Genomic DNA, 16,819 nt, shown 5'->3' with positions numbered 1-16,819 from the left:
GCACCCCCCTATCCACATCGACGGGACAGTAGTGGAGAGGGTAGTACGTTTTAAGTTCCTCGGCGTACACATCACGAACAAACTGAATTGGTCCATCCACACAGACAGCGTTGTGAAGAAGGCGCAGCCGTGCCTCTTCAACCTCAGGAGGCTGAAGAAATGTGGCTTGTCACCAAAAGCACTCACAAACCTCTACAAATGCACAATCGAGAGCATCCTGTCGGGCTGTATCACCGCATGGTACTGCAAGTGCTCCGCCCACAACCGTAAGGCTCTCCAGATGGTAGTGAGGTCTGCACAACACATCACCGAGGGCAAACTACCTGCCCTCCAGGACACCTACACCACCCGATGTCACAGGAAGGCCATAAAGATCATCAAGGACAACAACCACCCGAGCCACTGCCTGTTCACCCCGCTATCATCCAGAAGGCGAGGTCAGTACAGGTGCATCAAAGCAGGGACCGAGAGACTGAAAAACAGCTTCTATCTCAAGGCCATCAGACTGTTAAACAGCCACCACTAACATTGAGTGGCTGCTGCCAACATACTGACTCAATTCCAGCCACTTTTAATAATGGAAATTGATGTAAAAATGTTTCACTAGCCACTTTAAACAATGCCACTTAAACATATAATGTTTGCATACCCTACATTACTCATCTCATATGTACAGTGCCTTGCGAAAGTATTCGGCCCCCTTGAACTTTGCGACCTTTTGCCACATTTCAGGCTTCAAACATAAAGATATAAAACTGTATTTTTTTGTGAAGAATCAACAACAAGTGGGACACAATCATGAAGTGGAACGACATTTATTGGATATTTCAAACTTTTTTAACAAATCAAAAACTGAAAAATTGGGCGTGCAAAATTATTCAGCCCCCTTAAGTTAATACTTTGTAGCGCCACCTTTTGCTGCGATTACAGCTGTAAGTCGCTTGGGGTATGTCTCTATCAGTTTTGCACATCGAGAGACTGACATTTTTTCCCATTCCTCCTTGCAAAACAGCTCGAGCTCAGTGAGGTTGGATGGAGAGCATTTGTGAACAGCAGTTTTCAGTTCTTTCCACAGATTCTCGATTGGATTCAGGTCTGGACTTTGACTTGGCCATTCTAACACCTGGATATGTTTATTTTTGAACCATTCCATTGTAGATTTTGCTTTATGTTTTGGATCATTGTCTTGTTGGAAGACAAATCTCCGTCCCAGTCTCAGGTCTTTTGCAGACTCCATCAGGTTTTCTTCCAGAATGGTCCTGTATTTGGCTCCATCCATCTTCCCATCAATTTTAACCATCTTCCATGTCCCTGCTGAAGAAAAGCAGGCCCATGATGCTGCCACCACCATGTTTTACAGTGGGGATGGTGTGTTCAGGGTGATGAGCTGTGTTGCTTTTACGCCAAACATAACGTTTTGCATTGTTGCCAAAAAGTTCAATTTTGGTTTCATCTGACCAGAGCACCTTCTTCCACATGTTTGGTGTGTCTCCCAGGTGGCTTGTGGCAAACATTAAACAACACTTTTTATGGATATCTTTAAGAAATGGCTTTCTTCATGCCACTCTTCCATAAAGGCCAGATTTGTGCAATATACGACTGATTGTTGTCCTATGGACAGAGTCTCCCACCTCAGCTGTAGATCTCTGCAGTTCATCCAGAGTGATCATGGGCCTCTTGGCTGCATCTCTGATCAGTCTTCTCCTTGTATGAGCTGAAAGTTTAGAGGGACGGCCAGGTCTTGTTAGATTTGCAGTGGTCTGATACTTCAGTTTTATATCTTTATGTTTGAAGCCTGAAATGTGGCAAAAGGTCGCAAAGTTCAAAGGGGCCGAATACTTTCGCAAGGCACTGTATATGTATATACTGTACTCTATACCATCTACTTAATCTTGCCATCTTTATGTAATACATGTATCACTAGCCACTTTAAACTATGCCACTTTATGTTTATATACCCTACATTACTCATCTCATATATATATATATATATATATACTGTACTCTATACCATCTACTGCATCTTGCCTATGCCGTTCTGTACCATCACTCATTAATATATCTTTATGTACATATTCTTTATCCCGTTACACTTGTGTGTACAAGGTAGTAGTCTTGGAATTGTTAGGTTAGATTACTCTTTGGTTATTACTGCATTGTCGGAACTAGAAGCACAAGCATTTCACTACACCCGCATTAACATCTGCTAACCATGTGTATGTGACAAATAACATTTGTTTTGATTTGTATAAACATGCCTGTAACTATCTACAATATTAATTAACCAGGCACTCAACTCATCAAAATAGTTTCTGCAATGCCACCATTTGCCTTTCAAATCAATTGAAAGGACCTGTAAAATACCTGTATGTGAAAATGTGCTGCTGCAGTTCCACCACCTCCCAGCAGTGGGAGCATTTCAGCCAGTACAACATGGCCCAAGCACAGGAGACGATGCAGGCGTCACAGCAGCTGAGGGAGGACATGAGTCACTAGTTTACAGGTATAAAATAAAGCCTGGGGGAGAGGAGTGTAGCGTTACCATATGGCCAGGCCTGTAAAAATAGCACTGTTCTGTATTGACCCCTATAAAACAGCACTGTCACTGCATCCCAAAAGGCACCCTATTCCCTTTATAGTGCTGCACTACTTTTGACCAGGGCCCATTGGATGCCATTTGGGGGACACACCCTGTCTGCTTTCACAGGGCTCTCTGTTGTTGTTTAGTATTTGATAGGGCCTGTTTCTGCTTCATAGATATTGCTAAAATGTATGTGTACAGTAAGACTATTGAGAGTTAGGTGACAAGTGTGGCAAATGAAGAAGCTGATTAAACAGCATGATAATTACACAGGTGCACCTTGTGTTGGGGACAATAAAAGGCCAATCTAAATGTTGCAGGCGGGTTGCATCTCTGAATGTGATCACGTTTAAGAAACACATCTGATGATTCGCTCACGTGTTAAGAAACCAGCTAGCATGCCTACTGACATTGCTTCACTGGCTAAGTCTAGGAGTCCTAGGCCTAGCTAAATGTTCTGTTACCTGATTTAATGTGTGCATTTACTTGAGAATTCAGAGCATGCGGACCGTGTTGTATGCATGTGCTCAAAGAGACCGCAACCTTACCTGGGTCCAAGGGCAGCTCCATGCGGCTTATTTAAAAAATATATATATTTCACCTTTATTTAACCAGGTAGGCCAGTTGAGAACAAGTTCTCATTTACAACTGCGACCTGGCCAAGATAAAGTAAACTGTGTTCAGTTTAAGGTATATATATACATATACAGTTGAAGTCGGAAGTTTACATACACCTAGGTTGGAGTCATTAAAACTCGTTTTTCAACCACTCCACACATTTCTTGTTAACAAACTATCATTTTGGCAAGTCGGTAAGGACATCTACTTTGTGCATGACACAAGTAATTTTTCCAACAATTGTTTACAGACAGATTATTTCACTTAGAATTCATTGTATCACAATTCCAGTGGGTCAGAAGTTTACATACACTAAGTTGACTGTGCCTTTAAGCAGCTTGGAAAATTCCAGAAAATGATGTCATCGCTTTAGAAGCTTCTAATAGGCTAATTGACATTATTTGAGTCAATTGGAGGTGTACCTGTGGATGTATTTCAAGGCCTACCTTCAAACTCAGTGCCTCTTTGTTTGACATCATGAGAAAATCAAAAGAAATCAGCCAAGACCTCAGAAAAAAATTGTAGGCCCCCACAAGTCTGGTTCATCCTTGGGAGCAATTTCCAAACACCTGAAGGTACCACGTTCATCTATACAAACAATAGTACGCAAGTATAAACACCATGGGACCAAGCAGCCGTCATACCGCTCAGGAAGGAGACGCGTTCTGTCTCCTAAAGATGAATGTACTTTGGTGTGAAAAGTGCAAATCAATCCCAGATGCTGGAGGAAACAGGTACAAACGTATCGATATCCACAGTAAAATGAGTCCTATATTGACATAACCTGAAAGGCCGCTCAGCAAGGAAGAAGCCACTGCTCCAAAACCGCCATAAAAAATCCAGACTACGGTTTGCAACTGCACATGAGGACAAAGATCGTACTTTTTGGAGAAATGTCCTCTGGACTGATGAAAGAACAATAGAACTGTTTGGCCATCATGACCATCGTTATGTTTGGAGCAAAAAGGGGGAGGCTTCCAAGCCAAAGAACAACATCCCAACCGTGAAGCACGGGGTGCTTTGCTGCAGGAGGGACTGGTGCACTTCACAAAATAGATGGCATCATGAGGACGGAAAATCATGTGGATATATTGAAGCAACATCTCAAGACATCAGTCAGGAAGTTAAAGCTTGGTCGCAAATGGGTATTTCAAATGGATCATGACCCCAAGCATACTTCCAATGTTGTGGCAAAATGGCTTAAGGACAACAAAGTCAAGGTATTGGAGTGGCCATCACAAAGCCCTGACCTCAATCCTATAGAAAATTTGTGGGCAGAACTGAAAAAGCGTGCGCGAGCAAGGAGGCCAACAACCTGACTCAGTTACACCAGCTCTGTCAAGAGAAATGGGTCAAAATTCACCCAAAATATTGTGGGAAGCATGTGGAAGGCTACCTGAAATGTTTGACCCAAGTTAAACAATTTAAAGGCAATGCTACCAAATACTAATTGAGTGTATGTAAACTTCTGACCCACTGGGAATGTGATGAAAGAAATTGAAGCTGAAATAAATAATTCTCTACTATTATTCTGACATTTCACATTCTTAAAATAAAGTGGTGATCCTAACTGACCTAAAACAGGGCATTTTTACTTGGACTAAATGTTAGGAATTGTGAAAAAAGTTAGTTTAAATGTATTTGACTAAGGTGTCTGCAAACTTCTTACTTCGACTGTATATGGTATATATACAAAAAAACATGCTCAAATGTTTCAAACCAAAACCTCATGGCCATCAAAATCCAGCAGCCTCACAGCTCTGCAAGCTGCTACATCCTCACTACTTTGCACAATCAACTCTTGACAAGTCTTTCTGTCAGAGCACAGCACCTGACCAGTTGCTGCTGCCACCTGGAGTTTAGAAGTGGTAGTGTAGCATATAATTGTGCTCATCACAAATAAACTACCTATTCCATAAACCACGTTTTAAGGTGATTTATGTATATTGAGCATTCACATTAATGACCCTGTTTATCCTACGTCTATCCAATACGCATTGTTTGGCCAAGACTACGTCCCAGATGGCATCCTATATGGTGCACTACTTTTGATCGCAGCCCTGTGGTCAAAATGTGTGAACTATACAGTATAGGGAATAGGGTGCCATTTGGCATGCAGTCCAAAATAGGTTGTTTTGATCCAGAGTCCTGGGCATAGTGTTTATTAGGCCTTTGTATCATACGGTTTATGTGACCTTTGTATCATACGAGGAGGTAGCTAGATAAAAACAAGGTAAACACGCACAGGAAAGAGAATCATTGATAATAAACCACCCTAACAGCTTGTGGTAATGTCTCCAAATGTGCTTGTTTGTGTCAGACAGTATATTTTAAAGAGGAGGAAGAAGACCGATTTTTATCAATATTTATAGTGCCGCCACAAGTGCTGTGCAGAACGTAGGACATAGAACATGTTTTCTATATACACTATATATACAAAAGTATGTGGAAATGAGTAGATTCAGAAATTTCAGCTACACCCGTTCTTGACGGGTGTATAAAATCGAGCACACAGCCATGCAATCTCCATAGACACACATTAGCAGTAGAATGGCTTTACTGAAGAGCTCAGTGACTTTCAATGTGGAACCGTCATAGGATGCCACCTTTCCAACAAGTCAGTTCATCAAATTTCTGCCCTGCTAGAGCTTCCCCGGTCAACTGTTATTGTGAAGTGGAAATGTCTAGGCCACAGAAGCTCACAGAACAGGACCGCCGAGTGCTGAAGCGAGTGGAAATGGTCTGTCCTCGGGTTGCAACACTCACTACCGAGTTCCAAACTGACTCTGGAAACAAAGTCAGCACAGGAACTATTCGTCAGGAGCTTCACGAAATGGGTTTCCATGGCCGAGCAGCCACACACAAGCCTAGATAGCCATGCGCAATGCCAAGCGTAGGCCGAAGTGGCGTAAAGCTCGCCGCCATTGAACTCTGGAGTAGTGGAAACGCATTCTCTGGAGTGATGAATCACGCTTCCCCATCTGACAGTCCGACGGACAAATCTGGGTTTGGCGGATGCCAGGAGAACTCTACCTGCTCCAATGCATAGTGCCAACTGTAAAGTTTGGTGGAGGGGGAATAATGGTCTGGGGCTGTTTATACGGTGCGGGCTAAACCCCTAGTTCCAGTGCAGGGAAATCATAATGCTACAACATACAATGACATCCTAGACGATTCTATGCTTCCAATTTTGTGGCAACAGTTTGGGGAAGACCCAAACCTGTTTCAGCACGACAATACCCCCGTGCACAAAGCAAGGTCCATACAGAAATGGTTTGTTGAGATTAGTGTGGAAGAACTTGAAAGGCCTGCACAAAGCACTGACCTCAACCCCATCAAACACCTTTGGGATGAATTGGAATGATGACTGCGAGCCAGGCCTAATCGGCCAACAGCAGTGCCCAACCTCACTAATGCTCTTGTTGCTGAATGGAAGCAAGTCCCCGCAGCAATGTTCCAACATTTTAGTGGAAAGCCTTCCCAGAATTGTGGAGGCTGTTATAGCAGCAAGGGGAAACCAACTCCATTTTAATGCCCATAATTTTGGAACAAGATGTTCGACGAGCAGGTGTCCACATACTTTAGACTATAGTTTAGGTGTAGCCTACAGTTTTATTTCAGATACACTTGTATGTCGTAGTGGAGACCAATATCTATCTTGTGTTATTAAGCTATATACTGTAAAACAACTCTTTGTTGATTTGTGTGGCTGAATTTCAGATTCTTTTTTTACATTTGAATGTAGTACCAGGTCCTACAGTGGTAGAACTTTTATTCTGTCTGGTGCTTTAGTGTTTGAGCGAGCAATAGTGAAAGGGAACTGCAGGCTATCAGTGAATTTATGTAAATCACACAGCTAATTAGAGTTTCTCAGTGACAACAGAGTGATCAAATTGTACACACAACACAATTAACAGATCGCATTGTACACATCACACTCCCTTTACTCTGCTCTCTATCGATCATACCCATGTGCGTGTGTTTGTCAGTGCTGTGGAAACCAAACCAACAGCAATGATGCAAATCGTTCTCCTTTTGTGTTTTCAAATTTAAATTAAAATTTGATTTAACATGTATTTAACTTGGCATGTCAGTTAAGAACAGATTCTTAGGGGCTGTGATTCTGAAAATAAAAATATGGGACAAAACACACATCACAACAAGCGAGACAACACTACATAAAGAGAGACGACAACACAACATGGTAGCAACACAACATGGTAGCAGCACAAAATATGGTACAAACATTATTGGGCCAGACAAAGGGCACAAAGGGCAAGAAGGTAGAGGCAACAATATATCACATGAAACAGCCATAACTGTCAGTAAAATTGTCCATGATTGAGTCCAGATTGTCCAGTTTTATTATTATTTTTTTTTAAAAAAGCTCGTTCCAGTCGCTAGCTGAGGATCGACCCAGGGATGTGTGTGCTTTGGGGACCTTTAACAGAATGTGACTGGCAGAACAGGTGTTGTATGTGAAAGATGAGTCCTGCAGTAGATATCTCAGATAGGGGGGATTGAGGCCAAGAGGGTTTTATAAATAAACACCAACCAGTGGGTCTTGTGACGAGTATACAGAGATTACCAGTTTACAGAGGAGTATAGAGTACAGTGATTTGTCCTATAAGGAGCATTGGTGGCAAATCTGATGGCCGAATGGTAAAGAACATCTAGCCGCTGGAGTGCACCCTTACCTGCTGATCTAAAAATTAACTCTCTGTAATCTAGCATGGGTAGGATGGTCATCTGAATCAGGGTTAGTTTGGCAGCTGGGGTGAAAGAGGAGCGGTTACGATAGAGGAAACCAAGTCTAGATTTAACCTTAGCCTGCAGCTTTGATATGTGCTGAGAGAAGGACAGTGTACCGTCTAGCCATACTCCCAAGTACTTGTATGAGGTGACTACCTCAAGCTCTAAACCCTCAGAGGTAGAAATCACACCGGTAGGGAGAGGGACATTCTTCTTACCAAACCACGTGTTTCATTCAATAAAGGAAAAAGGCTCATTTAAAAACCAATTCAGACAAATAAAACGTAAAGGGCGGGTTTCCCTTAAGCTTAGCTTGGACCAAATAAAGGATTTGAATGGAGATTCTACATTGACCCTACTTTTTAGTCCAGAACTAGGCTTTATCTGTGTCCAGGAAACTAGCCCATAGTGCTCTTACACATAAATGTAGATAAGGATAGCTGAACAAAGGATAGCTTTGAACAAAGCTGGGGGAGAATTGTTTTTCTTTATGATAAAACTCTATACTGATGACATTTTTATTTGCACACACAACTATCCAACCTCGCTCTAATCTTCTCTCTTCCGTGAAGAGTAATTTATGTCACTTACACACCCGAGCGCACACATACAAATAAACCAGGTTGTTTTCCTACTGCTATAAAGCATAGAGAATCTCCCTTGTGCCACAAAGTAGGCGCCCAACCCTAAAGCCCTACTACCCTGCTCCCACGCGATGACCATCATCCGTGGCATTTTATGACTTTACTGCCTGACCCTCAAGTTAATTTCGAGTGGCCGCGCCGTGGCTGGATGGGCATGCGCTTCCTGACAAGCCCAATTATTCTGAATCATTTCACTAAAGGGTCCAGATGCTGCCTTGCTGTCGTCTCAGATCCTGGGGGCCATTAAGACACGCTGGTGCCTCCTAAATGCCATACACTTCTGCTTGAATGGGCACCTCCCCATATCTGTCTACCTGTCATGCTGCACCCTGCCCCTTCATGCCCACACACATATACACACACCAGTATCACCCCACTTCCGCTCTCTATACTATTGTCACCAAAGGGTTGTCTCTGCCTCCCTGCTCTCTCACTCAGTGCCAAGCCTGTGTGTGGAGGAGAGAGGGGTTTGCCAAAGAGTGATGTGCTCACATGGTGGGAACTATCCTATTGATGCGCATTGCAACTTCACAAGAGGAATGCTGTCCACAAATTGAAGCTAGCCATCTGTGATTGGGCATTGAGGATTTACTGTATGTGCTTTGGAATTTGTTTCCAACCGAGTCGCTTTAAGAGATCTTACTTTTAACATCCATTACATCTGCCACAGGACTAGTGTGCTTTTTTTCTTCCCATCTCAAATGATTTTACTTGCAGTATCGAGACTTCAGTTGCTTCTGATGCAGTGCCTCCTATGGTCCTGAACTCCTGAGCAGGAGGTGTGAGCCGAAGCGATGCAAGTGCCCGTCAAGGACTGTGTCTCCCTGACGGTCTACTCCTTCACGTTCCTGCTGGGCCTCCCCTCCAATCTGCTGGTGCTCTTCGTGTACGTCCGCAAGGCGCGCAAGCGGGGTGCCACGCCCAACGTGGTATACGCACTCAACCTCTGCCTGGCTAACCTGGCACTGATGGCCTGGCTGCCTGTCAAGGCCTTGGAGACTTTCCTCCAGGACTGGGCTCTTCCATCGCCCCTCTGTCCCGTCTACAGCTTCTTCTTGTTCTCCTCGATGTACGGCAGCTGCCTCTTCCTCACGGCAGTGACGGTGGGCCGCTACCTCAGCATCGCCTTTCCCATCAGCTACAAGCTGTACCGGCGGGGCCGCATCTCCTGCTTCATCAGCGCTGCCCTCTGGGCAGTGGTACTGTTGCACCTGAGTCTGGGCCTGGTGGCAGAAGGCGGGGGTGGTTTCGTGTCCACCTCCAGCCATAATGTGTCAGTCTGCTTTGAGAACTTCACCCAGGACCAGCTGGACCTGCTGCTGCCATTGCGCCTGGAGATGGCGCTCCTCCTCTTCCTAATGCCACTGGCCATTACCGCCTTCTGCACGCTGCGCTGCGTAGCCCTGGTGTGGCGGTCCTGCTTGCCCGTCCTGGGAAAGAGGCGCGTCCTGGCCGTGGCCCTTTCCACACTGGCTGTGTTTGTGGTTTGCTACGTGCCCTACAACGCCTCACACATCGTGGGCTTTGTGCTGCAGGAGAACGTCCACTGGAGGACTGAGGCCATGCTGTCCAGTGCATGTAACGTCTTCCTGGAGCCTGTGGTCATGCTGATGCTCTCCCCGGCAACGCCCCGCGGCCTCATGGGAAGGCTCTGTGGAAGGCCCAGCAGATACAGCCGGACAGAGGGGCGCCATTGTAGCAAAACCATCACACGGGACCCTCTAGCTAATGTGAGGGGAGTGGCGTCGCTGACCGACAGACAGACAGGAGCAAACATTTCCAAGTTATGTCAGGAAAAATCTGCACAAACAAGACATATAAGACCTGTGAGTGGAATTTAAAAAATAAATAGTTTAGGACAAAATGAAGTGAAGAACTCAGGCTGATGTGGAAAACACTTAGAAATAGGACTCGGTAGTGCTCAAAATGGGCAGAGCTGAGGTTGGAACAAGTGACAGTCTAGAAATCTCACAATTATTGATGACAAAATAATATATTGTGTTCTCATGATACTGTAAGCTTTCTATGCTCTGAAATCGTTAGAAAGTTCTACATAACAAACCACAGTGATCATATGAAGAACCTTTGTGGCTTATGAACTGAGAGGCTGAAAGACAAGTGAGATGTGGAAAATTGACCAAAGGTTATCTGAGATGAGCCAGTGATGAGTCCTCTACTGTGATGGTCTGATCTGGATTGTGCCACCGGCAGATGGGGCAGGAGGACAATTTCAACTGAGTGACTAATTACAATGGAGCCATTGTTAAAAAGTTAGATTCATAAAAATAGTTTGAATGTATTCTGGTATATTTTTGTTGGTTTACTGTAAGAAACTGGGTGTCTTTCTCTATCTTAAAAAGGTATGGTGATAGAAATGCCCTGTCAATTCTCTGTCCAAATATTCTGTAGATAATTGATCAATAGGCAAGTGGTATTAAACAGACACATGTAAATAGAACCATCATTTATTGATTGTTATTTACAGCTTACACTGGGAGCTTTAAGGAGTTTACGAAGATGAATGTAAAATGTACTAATTATTTCTGATCTGAAACTCTGCTGAACATGAAGTGAATCAGAAACATGTCCTCATTTTATATCTGACAGTCTGAGAATCAATACATTTGAAATCTCAACCAGAAACAGTTCTGACTATAATGAATGTTTCTCTAATCTCAAAATGTGAATTAACTGAGCATTACTTGTTTATAGAACCTGCTTCTAATTGAGGATTTGACTTTGCAATATTTACATGTAAATCACTACCTTCCTTGTGCAAGAGAAATGCCTGAATAAAATATAAACTGAGCAAGTGTTGTGTATATTTCTTCTGAATCCCATTTAAGAGACATTCTGAACTATGGATAACTTGATCAATTCAACGTGATAGTGTTCAGTGTTACAGTTAAATGATTTACCCTGTTAGTCGGCCTAATTGAGAGTACCTAAAGTTGATCATATTATAAGCATTCAGTGAAAGTCCCTCAGACTGTTTATCATTTCATCATTTTCATGTTAGTCACTTCCTCATCATAGATACATCCTAATGTGTGTATAAAAAAAATTGAGGTCAGTTGAAGTGCATTTATGGTAACGAGTGAGGAGAAGGCCTTCTTTGGTGAGCAAATTCACTTTAATAATTTATTTTATTTGAGAGTACCATCAGCAAATGCAACATGGTTCACAGTCCTTATCCATAGCCGTTATCCATGACCTTTGTACAAGAGATACTGAAAACACGTTGTGTTCTCCAAACACGTTGTTACTCTTGCAGAACTGTGCAATTATAAATCTACCATGTAATATCTTAGTATGGGGTCACATTGTTTGTGTAATTCAAATTACCTGTACCATAATGTGTATGGCTTTTATGCATGCCTTTGCTAAATATGCTGCAAATAAGCCAAATGCTGCATTCATGAAAATAAAGAACTAAAATGATTTTTGACACTTCTCAGGGCATCTGCAAGGTTGGGTTAAGAGAGAACAAGAAGGGGTCCCCTTTTTTGTGTCTAGTGTGGTGTCATTTAGAGTAGTACTTTTCAAATGAATCCCTGAGTGGCTGTATTGTCTAGTGTGATGTCATTTAGAGTAGTACTTTTAAATGGATCCCTGGAGGGGCTGTATTGTCTAGTGTGGTATCATTTAGAGTAGTATTTTTAAATGTATCCCTGAGGGGCTGTATTGTCTAGTGTGGTGTCATTTAGAGTAGTACTTTTAAATGGATCCCTGGAGGGGCTGTATTGTCTAGTGTGGTGTCATTTAGAGTAGTACTTTTAAATGTATCCCTGAGGGGCTGTATTGTCTAGTGTGGTGTCATTTAGAGTAGTATTTTTAAATGGATCCCTGGAGGGGCTGTATTGTCTAGTGTGGTATCATTTAGAGTAGTATTTTTAAATGGATCCCCGAGGGGCTGTATTGTCTAGTGTGGTATCATTTAGAGTAGTACTTTTAAATGGATCCCTGAGGGGCTGTATTGTCTAGACTGGTGTCATTTAGAGTAGTATTTTTCAAATTAATCCCTGAGTGGCTGTATTGTCTAGTGTGGTGTCATTTAGAGTAGTACTTTTCAAATTAATCCCTGAGTGGCTGTATTGTCTAGTGTGGTGTCATTTAGAGTAGTACTTTTAAATTAATCCCTGAGGGGCCGTATTGTCTAGTGTGGTGTCATTTAGAGTAGTACTTTTAAATAAATCCCTGAGGGGCTGTATTGTGTCTAGTGTGGTGTCATTTAGAGTAGTACTTTTAAATGGATCCCTGAGGGGCTGTATTGTCTAGACTGGTGTCATTTAGAGTAGTACTTTTAAATTAATCCCTGAGGGGCCGTATTGTCTAGTGTGGTGTCATTTAGAGTAGTACTTTTAAATAAATCCCTGAGGGGCTGTATTGTGTCTAGTGTGGTGTCATTTAGAGTAGTACTTTTAAATGTATCCCTGAGGGGCTGTATTGTCTAGTCTGGTGTCATTTAGAGTAGTACTGTAAAATGGATCCCTGAGGGTCTGTATTGTCTAGTGTGGTGTCATTTAGAGTAGTACTTTTAAATAAATCCCTGAGGGGCTGTATTGTGTCTAGTGTGGTGTCATTTAGAGTAGTACTTTTAAATGGATCCCTGAGGGGCTGTATTGTCTAGACTGGTGTCATTTAGAGTAGTACTTTTAAATTAATCCCCGAGGGGCTGTATTGTCTAGTGTGGTGTCATTTAGAGTAGTACTTTTAAATGGATCCCTGAGGGGCTGTATTGTGTCTAGTGTGGTGTCATTTAGAGTAGTACTTTTAAATGGATCCCTGAGGGGCTGTATTGTCTAGACTGGTGTCATTTAGAGTAGTACTTTTAAATTAATCCCCGAGGGGCTGTATTGTCTAGTGTGGTGTCATTTAGAGTAGTACTTTTAAATAAATCCCTGAGGGGCTGTATTGTGTCTAGTGTGGTGTCAGAGTAGTACTTTTAAATGGATCCCTGAGGGGCTGTATTGTGTCTAGTGTGGTGTCATTTAGAGTAGTACTTTTAAATAGATCCCTGAGGGGCTGTATTGTGTCTAGTGTGGTGTCATTTAGAGTAGTACTTTTAAATGGATCCCTGAGGGGCTGTATTGTGTTATGTTGACGAAGTTTACCACACTTGCAACTCCAGTATGAGACATTGGTTCCTAAAGTACGCTGATCAGTATTCTCAACATAAAACAAGCATTACTACTACAGAACAAACTATGCTGGGAAGCATACACAAGAATAAAGTGGGTTTGATATTTTGAGGCCTCAATCTAAGAAAAATTATTCATTTTAAAATGTTCATAACATTTTTTTTAAAAGAGTAAAAGTGCAAGGGACAAATGTATCCTCTCTAACAATTGATAACTAAGGTTATTATATTCAGAATATTCCATTATATATATTCATATGTTTAACTATGGACACTAGAGGATTTGCTAATAAAACAGTACACAACAGGGTGTGCACAATGGGGAAATAACCTCGTAGCTTAGTTCATTTTAAAAATTCATTTTTTGTGTAACTAGAAATAATGAACAGTCATTATAGAAATATCATAACTGTTTTGTGGCGTGTCTCCATGGTAATAAAGTAATGACAGGAAGTGAATGAGACAACAATGTCATCTGAGATGTTAGTTGTGCAATTCCGTTCAGATAGCTGTCTCCCAATAGTTTTGGGTTGAAATGTCAGTGTTTCATTATGCTTTTCTCTCTCTTGTAGTGACAACAACGCCAACAGTATCTGCCAATATGAGGCCAGCAAATGACATTTCATGCAGCTTTGCGCTGTTCGTCTACATCACCACCTTCTTGATCGGGGTACCTGCCAACATCCTGGCATTCTGCACTTTTTGCCGAAAGGTGCGTCGCAAACCTGCCCCCATCGACATCCTGCTCCTCAACCTGACCATCTCCGACCTCATCTTCCTTGCTTTCCTGCCCTTCAAGATGAAGGAGGCTGTTGATGATTTTAACTGGACCCTCCCTTACTTCCTGTGTCCAGTCACTGGCTACCTGTTCTTCTCCACCATCTACAACAGCACCCTCCTCCTGACCGCGGTGAGTGTGGAGCGCTTCCTCAGCGTGGCGTATCCCGTAAGGTTTACAGCACCAGGCAGGGTTTTCCACACACAGTTGGCCTGTGCAGTTTTCTGGATCCTGTCCCTTGCCCACTGCAGTGTTGTCTTCGTAATGCAATTAGACAAAGATGCCGACAACACTACCTGCTATGGAAATTTCAATGATGTCCAGCTTATTACCCTTCTCCCGGTACGCTTAGAGATGTCCCTGGTTCTCTTCTGTGTACCCTTCCTGATCAGCACCTTCTGCTATGTCAACTTCATCCGTATCCTGTCTAGGCTTCCCAACATCAGCCAGCACCGGCGCCTGCGTGCCATCGGGCTGGCGTTGGGGACTCTGCTGGTTTTCGCCCTCTGCTTTGGGCCCTACAACGTGTCCCATATGGTGGGGATCATGCAGAATAAAGTCCCTACTTGGCGCAACAATGCCATTCTGCTCACCACCTTAAATGCCTGTCTGGACCCCATCGTCTTCTACTTCTCCTCCTCAGCTGTTAGGAGCACTCTCAGCCTCTGCCTGAAGCGAATCAAGGCTCAGCTCAATCCAAAGGCCACAGCCGCCCATGCTGGTAATACACCAGACCCTATGGACTCCACCCATTCGTCCAGCCAGAAGTTTGTCGCTGCTGCCAAAAGTGGGACAAATTACACCCCACGATGAATCAGTGACTAGTAAATCAGTTTTGTCCATCCATACAAAGTGTACACAAAGCATTGAAATGGTGTGTTTCCACAATGTGATCTAGAATTCTGATACCATGGTCAAGCATTTTGATAGCATTTGTCCATCTGAAACTGCTATAGAATGTCTGAATTCATCTGCACATGTATTCAGTTCTGTGTGCAGAGTGAGACAACAGTATGATGATGTCTGGTGACTGTGACTGGTAACTTAGCTTGTGTCCCACAAGGGTTATTACAGTACAGTACAGTAATTTGTCTTTGTGGCTAATCTTATGCCATGCTTATTGAGACTGTAAATGCCAGAATATCAATATGCAATTGCTGCACAAATTATATAAAACAAAATCAGTATCAGAAAAGTCACATTGTGGTCATTGCACTTGAATTTACAGTATATTGTGTATGCGTTATTACACATGCAATTCGCTTTTTTACTGATCAGTTAGTCAATAAACTCCTTATTAAGACATTATCCTTGCCTAATGTTATTGCTTTTCTTGCCAACTATCTTTTAGATTTATCATCAAGTCATTCAGCTTTTTCAAGAACCTTGAGGGTCATCTTTATCTGGAGAAGAGGAAATTGTAAGAGGAGCTTGTAGGAAGGACTATGCTTATTTGTGTAGAGTGTATATTCTCCTATGTATTTGTATGTCTCGTGTTGTTGAGGAAGAGCTTGCAAGTAGAATTTCACTGTATTGTTCACACCTGCTGTATCCTGTGCACGTGACAAATTAGATTTAGGTAATTTCCGGACCTCTTCATGATAGGGGCCCAAGTTTCAAGTCAGCAAAGAACAACAACACACTTGTATGTATTTTTGGGGGGTATTTTTTGGTGTTTTAGTATCCCCATTAGCTGTTGCAAAAGCAGCAGCTACTCTTCCTGGGGTCCACACAAAACATGAAACATAATACAGAATATTAATAGACAAGAACAGCTTAAGGACAGAATACATTAAAAAAAGGCACATGTAGCCTTACATATCAATGCATAAACACAAACTATCTAGGTCATGGCGTTGTGCCATGAGGCATTGCTTTCTGTTTTTTGAAACCAGGTTGGCTGTTTATTTGAGCAATATGAGATGGAACAGAGTGCCATGCAATAATGGCTCTATATACAGTGCCTTGCGAAAGTATTCGGCCCCCTTGAACTTTGCGACCTTTTGCCACATTTCAGGCTTCAAACATAAAGATATAAAACTGTATTTTTTTGTGAAGAATCAACAACAAGTGGGACACAATCATGAAGTGGAACGACATTTATTGGATATTTCAAACTTTTTTAACAAATCAAAAACTGAAAAATTGGGCGTGCAAAATTATTCAGCCCCTTTACTTTCAGTGCAGCAAACTCTCTCCAGATGTTTAGTGAGGATCTCTGAATGATCCAATGTTGACCTAAATGACTAATGATGATAAATACAATCTACCTGTGTGTAATCAAGTCTCCGTATAAATGCACCTGC

The 16,819-nt window shown here is 42.5% G+C and overlaps 2 protein-coding genes across 2 annotated transcripts; both read left to right on the top strand.

The window, feature by feature from the left end:
* The first annotated feature begins 9,389 nt into the window (after positions 1–9,389).
* On the top strand, positions 9,390–10,833 carry LOC110496800 (free fatty acid receptor 2). Its single transcript, XM_036951038.1, has 2 exons — positions 9,390–10,325; positions 10,807–10,833. Exons 1-2 carry the CDS (start codon positions 9,390–9,392, stop codon positions 10,831–10,833), a joined length of 963 nt encoding a protein of 320 aa, XP_036806933.1.
* Positions 10,834–11,653: 820 nt separating this feature from the next.
* Positions 11,654–15,801, top strand: LOC110496079 (free fatty acid receptor 3-like). The gene is made up of 2 exons (XM_021571760.2): positions 11,654–11,713; positions 14,308–15,801. Exons 1-2 carry the CDS (start codon positions 11,683–11,685, stop codon positions 15,324–15,326), a joined length of 1,050 nt encoding a protein of 349 aa, XP_021427435.2. The 5' UTR covers positions 11,654–11,682; the 3' UTR covers positions 15,327–15,801.
* The last annotated feature ends 1,018 nt before the right edge of the window (positions 15,802–16,819 follow it).

The sequence above is a fragment of the Oncorhynchus mykiss genome, chromosome 18 (genome assembly GCF_013265735.2).
Source record: "Oncorhynchus mykiss isolate Arlee chromosome 18, USDA_OmykA_1.1, whole genome shotgun sequence".
In the NCBI taxonomy this organism is placed as follows: domain Eukaryota; kingdom Metazoa; phylum Chordata; class Actinopteri; order Salmoniformes; family Salmonidae; genus Oncorhynchus; species Oncorhynchus mykiss.
The sequence above is the reverse complement of the archived record's forward strand: the minus strand, read 5'-3'. Positions and strand labels throughout refer to the sequence as shown.

What these genes read in the sequence shown, in the direction of transcription:
- LOC110496800 (XM_036951038.1), top strand. Translation starts at nt 9,390, where the DNA reads ATGCAAGTGCCCGTCAAGGACTGTGTCTCCCTGACGGTCTACTCCTTC. An exon ending in CACGGGACCCTCTAGCTAAT is followed by an intron (nt 10,326 to 10,806) that starts GTGAGGGGAGTG and finishes TGCCACCGGCAG; the next exon opens with ATGGGGCAGGAGGACAATTT.
- LOC110496079 (XM_021571760.2), top strand. Translation starts at nt 11,683, where the DNA reads ATGGTAACGAGTGAGGAGAAGGCCTTCTTTG. An exon ending in TGAGGAGAAGGCCTTCTTTG is followed by an intron (nt 11,714 to 14,307) that starts GTGAGCAAATTC and finishes TCTCTCTTGTAG; the next exon opens with TGACAACAACGCCAACAGTA.